Here is a 6940-nt window from a genome sequence, read left to right on the forward strand (position 1 = left end):
CGTCCCATGCACATGTACGGAGAGCTGCGCATGCATGTACGGAGTGGCGCTGCCGACGGCAACTTGACACCCAATCAATCATGACGAAGTGCCCTTGTCGAATCGCCGATCCGTCCACCCCGCAGATTCATGCACCACCCGGATTCTTCTTGAGTCTTGATGTCAACAACAGTACTGACAGTAGCGAGTGTCAGATGATACACCCTGGTCGCGAAGATGAAAGAGAAACATGGAGTGGATGACGCGCCCTACGTGGCACTTCATGTGGACATGAACAATGGTGGCGTGACCTCATACAATCCAGCATTATCAACACCAGCCACGGGGACTTTCCCGTCCTCCTCCTGTACTTTTACTCCGTAGTACCATGTATACAATTCACTTTTATCTCCGCGAATGACTACATCTACTATGATCTGGGGGGAGGGAAAGGCCCAACGACCCTTCCCCTTGACCAAGGGTATGAAAACCTGTTTGGTGCTGGTTACATGTTACTCCCGTGGATGTGGTAGTGGTATGAAACTTCATAGGCCGTGTTGCCGGTGCATGTTTGTTTCCCTTTTTATTTTCTTTCTTTTTTTCTCCTTTTTTCTGCTTTCTTCTTGTGTGTCAATATAGGAGAGTACAGGGATGAGGTTATAATGGATTCCTGCCCAACACTCTGGCCAGGTCAGGTCAGGTCAGGTCAGATCCTATCTGGTTTCTTTTACTATACACAGCTTCTTTTACTATACACACACACACACACATATATATATATATATACCCCTATTTTGTATATCCAAGCTACGCAGATATAGAACATCCATTCCTTCGATCAAAGATCCAAACGTTTTAAACACTCGACTTCCCTTAGTACGATCACAGATGGAGCGCATCGCCAGCATTATCCTCCGCATAGCCGAGATCGGCTTCGGAGCCGTCGTCGCCGGCGTCAACGGTGATATCATCGACGCCTGGACAGACGCCGGCGCAGATTCTTGGAGCATGGGACGCTTCATCTACACCGAAGTCGTGGCGGGGCTGTCCATCCTGCTTTCCATCCTGCGGCTCATACCACTCTCTTGGACGTTTACGCACTGGCATGCTGATCTGATCATAAGTCTCTGCTGGTGGGCTGCTTTTGGGCTCCTGGTTGATGTACGTCTGACCTCCCTGCCCTCCAATTTCCCTATTGTTTTTATGATTTCCTTCAACTCTGCAGGGGTTAGATTGGAAGAGAGAGGAGAGAGAGAGAGAGAGAGACTGACACTCACACGCACCAAAAAAAAACAGCAACTCGATCAGGGTGCCTGCGGAGGCGCCTTCGACTGGGACAACATCTCCCTGAGGGGAGACCCTTGCGGCAAGTTCAAGGCCGTCGTGGCCTTTACCTTTCTATCGGCGCTCGTCTGGCTCGTCTCGGCCATCATCGGATTCTTCTGGACGGAGAAACGCGTGGCCAGGTCTGAGATGGCGGGGTTGAGGCGCCGTCGCTGGCACCGCTGGAGCTACGCGTGACCGGCTCTCGCCGCGACTCCCGAGTCTGGCTGCAACATGTCGACTGCAGCTGGGACGGGGGGAGGGAGAGACCGTGTGTCTATGTGAGTGGGGAGAGGTGATGTGAGCGGATTGATTTGATCTGGTGCTGTGCTGCTGTTTTGCTGTTCTGTAGAGGGGTTCTCGTGATAGCTTGGTAGCCTGGGTTCCTGTACCGGTGTGGGGTTATCAAGTCCGTTGTGAATTGACGGATTTTTTGATTTTTTTTTCTCTTTCTTTCTCCTTTTTCTCCTCATTAGTATTCACTTTGAATATCCACCCTTTCTTTGTACTGTCTGTCTAAATTCAGGCATCTCGGTTCAGTTATGTGAAGGAGTAGAGGAGTGATTTTTGAGGGACATGAGGGGTGTGAATAATAATATGCGTCAGCAGATCGAATCTCTCTCTCTCTCGACCATTTGACTTGACCCCAGCTCCAACGACGTCTCTCCGAATGTTGATATTCCCATCATACATCCCCCCCCCCGTGCTGCCATCAATCTCGAGAGAGAAGGAGAACCGATCTCACGCAGCTCTCTTTTTCCTCTTCTCTGTCCATCTCGAACCATGCATGATGTCCTCATCGATAACCTCGGCCCTATGGCACGCCCATATTCCTCTACACATAACACACGCCTCATTCCCGGCGACGCCGTTCATCGTCAGCGTCCCCCGCCTCAGCTACCTCGCGTTCCTGCTCCCGCGCCTCTCGGCCTTTTTCGGTGGCGCCCCCTGCTCCAGCTTCCACTTTGAGCATGTGCAGCTGCGAAATCTAGCTGTGGGACTCCTGGTCGACCTGTACGAGCCTTCCCTGCCGTGGAGGTTGACTGTGAATGAGGGTGTGGGCTGGGACATTGGTGATACCTTTCTCAATGCCGTCAAGGAGGTATTTTCCTGCCACCTCATCTATCCTGGAATAGGAATGCCATCTACATGAAAGAGGAATGCTGACGACGAGCTTCTTGTGTGATCTTCTTCTATTTCCTCCCCCCCCCCCCCAAAAAAAAGGCCGATTTTATCCGCAACGGAAATGCAAATCAGATCATGAAGATGTCCAAAGACCACACCACGCAACTGTGGCATGCAGTCGTGGACAATGACCACTCTGCCTTCCACCGCATCAACACGCGTCTGCTGGATGCGCCCACGGCCCTCAAGCATGTGCCTCTGAGGGTGTACATCCCCGAGGCGCCGGAGACGCAGCCTGGCAAGTCGGTCGGCGGCGGCTCATTCAGGGTCTTCCAGGCGCCCGTGCCGGCCGTGGTGCGTGACACGCGTAGGCCGCAGCTGCTGGGGCAGGCCCTCAAGAGCCTCATGCCTGACCTCTTTCCGAGCAGCCGCGATCCCGTGCTGGCGAGCGTCATCATGCACGGTGCGTCGGTGCCGTTCGATGCCCCCTTGGGGGATCTGATGAGGGAGGCAGCGTACCCTGATGGATGGCTATGCTTGGTGGTGAGAGTGTGATGCCTGCATCCCATAACGGATGCTTATCTCGTTCTTCTTCTCCTTCACCTTTCTTCTCCATTTCTCATCTTTTTCTCCTTCTTCTACGGATTAGAATGCATAGATGGTATCAGGAGCCTTTTTCTGGTGTTTCCCTCTTCCTCTTTTCTTTCTTCTTCGTTTCTTTCTTTCCAACTTTTTATTCTATACACGTTACCTAGGTAAATGTAATCTGCTTTCCCATAAGACTTCTATACGCGTCGTCAACGGCCTTTCGTTTCCTCCTCCTCCTGCTCTCCTCGTCCCCGTCCACATCATCAGCCTCGTCGTCTTCGTCAAAGTCATCTGGACCGGGAACCTGCGGCATCCAAGCGCGGATGTGCCCGTCGAGGTGTGCGCTGTAGAGCGCGCCGATGGAGTTACCGCCGCCCATGATGGGGCCGACCGACGCCCCTCCGCCGCCGGCACTGCGCCACGCCAGGCAGGAGATGCGGTTCCTCCCCATCTCGGCGGCGCCGCCCGGCCCGACGGGGTTGACGTTTGCGGCGCCGGGGCTGCGCAGGCGGGTGACGACCTTGCCGTCGTGAAGGTCCAGGACGAGGATCTCGCGGTCGTTTGCCCAGAAGAGCACGTCGCCGTGGCGGCGGCTGCGCCGGGGGTCGGACAGGCAGGGCGGCGTGGCGATCAGGGGCGCCGTCTTGGCGTGGCGGTTCTGGACGGCGGAGCCGAAGCCGGTGAGGGTGTTCGCGCCGGTGGCGGCGTCCCACATGCGGATGCGCGAGTCCAGACCGGCGGAGAGTATGTGACGCGCGTCGGGCGTCCAGGCCAGGCCGTTGACGGCGTCGTCGTGGGCCTGGGCCGAGGCGCGCGACACGGACGGCGGGCCCGGCGCGCCGGCGGCCGCGGCGTGCTCGAACCGGTGCACCACCCCTAGCGAGTCCTCCTGGTCCAGCTGGGCCAGAGGTCCGCCCGCCCGCCTGACGTCCCACACGCGCACCCGGCCGTCGGCGTGGCCGCTGGCCAGCACGTGCTCCTGCCGGGGGCTCCACGCTGTGGACAGGACGGGCCCGCCGTGCGCCGCGAGAGCCTGCACCGCCGACCCGGACCGCAGGTCCACCAGCCGCACGTGCGGGTGCTGCGTCGCGCACGCCACGATCAGGTGGTCGGCCACCGGGCTCGTCGAGTGCGAGTATATCGTCGCGTTGAGGTGGAAGCACGCCGAGAGCTGCGACGTTGCCGTCGACCATAGCCGGAGCGTCTTGTCGTACGAGCTGGACAGGAAGGCGTCCGGGTCGAAGGGGTAGAAGGCGAGATGTGTGATGCCGTGCGTGTGGCCCATTCCCTTTCCTCCTCCTCCTCCTCCTCCTCCTCCTCCCGCTCCTGATCCTACTCTGTAATTATTCGCTGCTGCCGCCGGGGGGCATCGAGCTATCGTACTGGCCGGTCGGAAGGTATATGTGCCGTGCTGCGTGGCCCCGCAAGCCTCGAGGTCCCAGATCTTGATGGCGCCCTCGGTCCCGCCCGACACGAGGATCCGTCCATCGAACTTCTCGACGGCCAGGCTGCTGACGCCGGCGCCGTGGGCGCGGATGTTGTGCGGTCGGTTCTCGGACTCATCGTCGGACAGGGTTGCGTCGCCGTTGAAGCGGTGCTGAGGAGCTGGCGCGAACGACCGGAGGAGCTGGCTGGTGAATGTCTGCGACAAGGCGTGGGGTGGCGCGTCGCCCGTTTCGCGATCTAGTAGGAGAGACGCTTGCATTCATCTGGACTGCGCAGCTGCTGCTGTCTTTTTTCCCCTCTTTTTTTTTTTGTGTGAGGGAGTTGTTGAGTTCTGTATATTAATTAGACGAGAAGGCTTGATATAAGGAAATACGGTTGATGATGATGAAGCTGGGAAGATGGGAGTTGGATGATACTACTATCTACAGATTACTTTGAATGGCGTCGCGAAAAGGCCCCACCAATCCCCGACGTCATAGCATAAGCCGATTTTTTTTTTATACAGTTTCTTGGTATGATTTTTTCTTCTTGACTTGACCTCTCTCCAAAGCATCACCATCCATTATATATGGACCGATTCATCTTCTCGGGCTCCCCCTGTCCAGCCCACATCACCTCTCTGATTCTGAGAGCGGCCAAGCTAAAGTTGCATGGAGAAATGTTGGAATGAGAATCACGTCGACCAACCCCCCGGGTAGGCCAGACACACACGTCTCTTGAAAAAAACCACACGTCGCAACAGAGAGAAAAGGTGTCGGAACTCAAGGAAAGGACGGCAAAAAGGCAGGCATCATGTCCGGCTCGGATGATGGCATCTCGGAAAGCTCAGGAGACGAGTACGGTCAGCGCGATAGGCATCAAGCTACCGTCTACGATGCAGCAGCAGGTTCATCATGCCCACCCCCTTCCTTGCAGAGGAAGCAAACGAGCAGACAAACAGATGATACTGACACGGTCCATTCCACAGGCAGAATCACAGCAAGGAAGAAGAGGCCAGGGGACGGAAAGGACGGCGAAGTCAAGAGCTCTACGCGCAGCGCAGCCCTGGGCCCGGATGAGGTGCTCTTCCGTCGACGCGGTGCTCCCGAGCGCTACGCCGAGCACGACATCTACTACGCCAACGAGCGTCGGCTGGGTCGCGGCGGTCGCGGCGGCCTCCCCGACAGCGATCTCCTCAAGGCCGTCCACTCCTACGCCAGCAAGTTCTACGCGATGCGGCGCCGTTCCTCCTCCCATCCCGGCGGCGGCGGCGGCGGCGGCGTCGTGGCCGGTCACGTCGCTGATGAAGGCAGCATGGATGAGACGGCCCTGTTGGCGTTTGGTATCCTTCTCGAGGAGGAGAGTCGCCATATCCTCGGCCGGAAGGGGGATCTGGTCTTTACCGAGGCGGACGTTACCGATGAAGATGACGACGACGACGACGACGACGACGACGACGACGATGACTACGACAATGACGACGACGATGATGATGATCATGGTGGGAATGATGGACGAGAAGCACAAGAGGTCGGAGCCGGCGTGACGACTCGTAAGCGGAGAAGACTACTGGCTCCAGGTGTGGAGGAGGTTATCGATTTACAGCGTCGATGACAGTACCATGAGAAACCATGATGTCGGCACAGCAATTCTCGGGCAAATCCTCCCATGGCTCTGTTTGCTTCCGGGACGATCGCAAGCCGGTGTCGGGCATGAGATTGAAGGGGACTCGACGTCAACACATACGCACGTGCGCAAACAGACACTGCTTGTACAGTACGCATAAGACACGCATATCACCGGTAGTAGTAATGATACTAGGAAGGCTACGATGTTGTGATCATCTTAATATCTGAACGACAGCAGCATCGTCGTCGGGCTTTTTGCTCCGCCGCCTCTGGTGCTCTCCTGGGTCCTTGAACGATGTTGACAATATCAAGGTTCCGCCGCGCCTGGAATAGTCAACCCTCGTCACTACATGTACACGACCATTCTCTGCATCGCGTCAAGCAATCCTAATAATACTCTCGAGCCAACGGGTCAGAGCAGCATTGCGTGCCCAATGCGACACGGCGGCTCTACGGAGAAGAAGGAGGGAACCAACAACAATCAACATGAACTCGACGAATTACTCGACGGATACTTACTTGCATCTACCCCCTGGATCAAGACAGGCAGGGGTGGGGAGGGGGGGGAAGGGGGGGGCGAATATTATTACGCGTGAGGGCAAGCGAGCAGGCGAGCGAGCGAGGCTCAGTCAAGTCCATAGATGGTGATGGCAGCTAAAGTAATAATAATACCGATAAAGCAGATTTCTCGTAATATGCACGGTGCCACAGAGTAACAAGTAATAATACAGTGGGATAGCGAGATAGTGCGGCCAGCAAAAAAGAAAAAAAAAGTCTCCGTGGAGTACGGAGTGTAGCATCGTCGTCGTTTGAGAATAGTATTGGTGGCCCCGTAGTTGTAGTAGTTGAGAGCGGCAACGTTGATCGGCTAG

At 56.3% G+C, this 6940-nt stretch overlaps 4 protein-coding genes across 4 annotated transcripts; 3 read left to right on the forward strand and 1 right to left on the reverse strand.

The window, feature by feature from the left end:
- Positions 1–867: 867 nt before the first annotated feature.
- On the forward strand, positions 868–1500 carry GMORB2_1020 (Membrane-associating domain; the record flags this gene model as incomplete). The annotated part of the gene is made up of 2 exons (XM_035463003.1): positions 868–1140; positions 1276–1500. 2 exons carry the CDS (start codon positions 868–870, stop codon positions 1498–1500), a joined length of 498 nt encoding a protein of 165 aa, XP_035324427.1.
- Positions 1501–1954: 454 nt separating this feature from the next.
- GMORB2_1021 (autophagy-related protein 5) lies at positions 1955–2982 on the forward strand (the record flags this gene model as incomplete). The annotated part of the gene is made up of 2 exons (XM_035463004.1): positions 1955–2404; positions 2527–2982. Coding segments are annotated over 2 exons (906 nt in total), but the record flags the coding sequence as incomplete, so codon positions are not given.
- A 196-nt stretch (positions 2983–3178) lies between these two features.
- On the reverse strand, positions 3179–4720 carry GMORB2_1022 (DNA excision repair protein ERCC-8; the record flags this gene model as incomplete). Its single annotated transcript, XM_035463005.1, has 1 exon — positions 3179–4720. The coding sequence occupies one exon, from the start codon at positions 4718–4720 to the stop codon at positions 3179–3181; it is 1542 nt and encodes a 513-aa protein (XP_035324429.1).
- A 533-nt stretch (positions 4721–5253) lies between these two features.
- Positions 5254–6054, forward strand: GMORB2_1023 (uncharacterized protein; the record flags this gene model as incomplete). The annotated part of the gene is made up of 1 exon (XM_035463006.1): positions 5254–6054. One exon carries the CDS (start codon positions 5254–5256, stop codon positions 6052–6054), a length of 801 nt encoding a protein of 266 aa, XP_035324430.1.
- Between the last annotated feature and the right edge of the window lie 886 nt (positions 6055–6940).

The sequence above is a fragment of the Geosmithia morbida genome, assembly GCF_012550715.1.
Source record: "Geosmithia morbida isolate 1262 chromosome Unknown scaffold_1, whole genome shotgun sequence".
NCBI lineage: Eukaryota > Fungi > Ascomycota > Sordariomycetes > Hypocreales > Bionectriaceae > Geosmithia > Geosmithia morbida.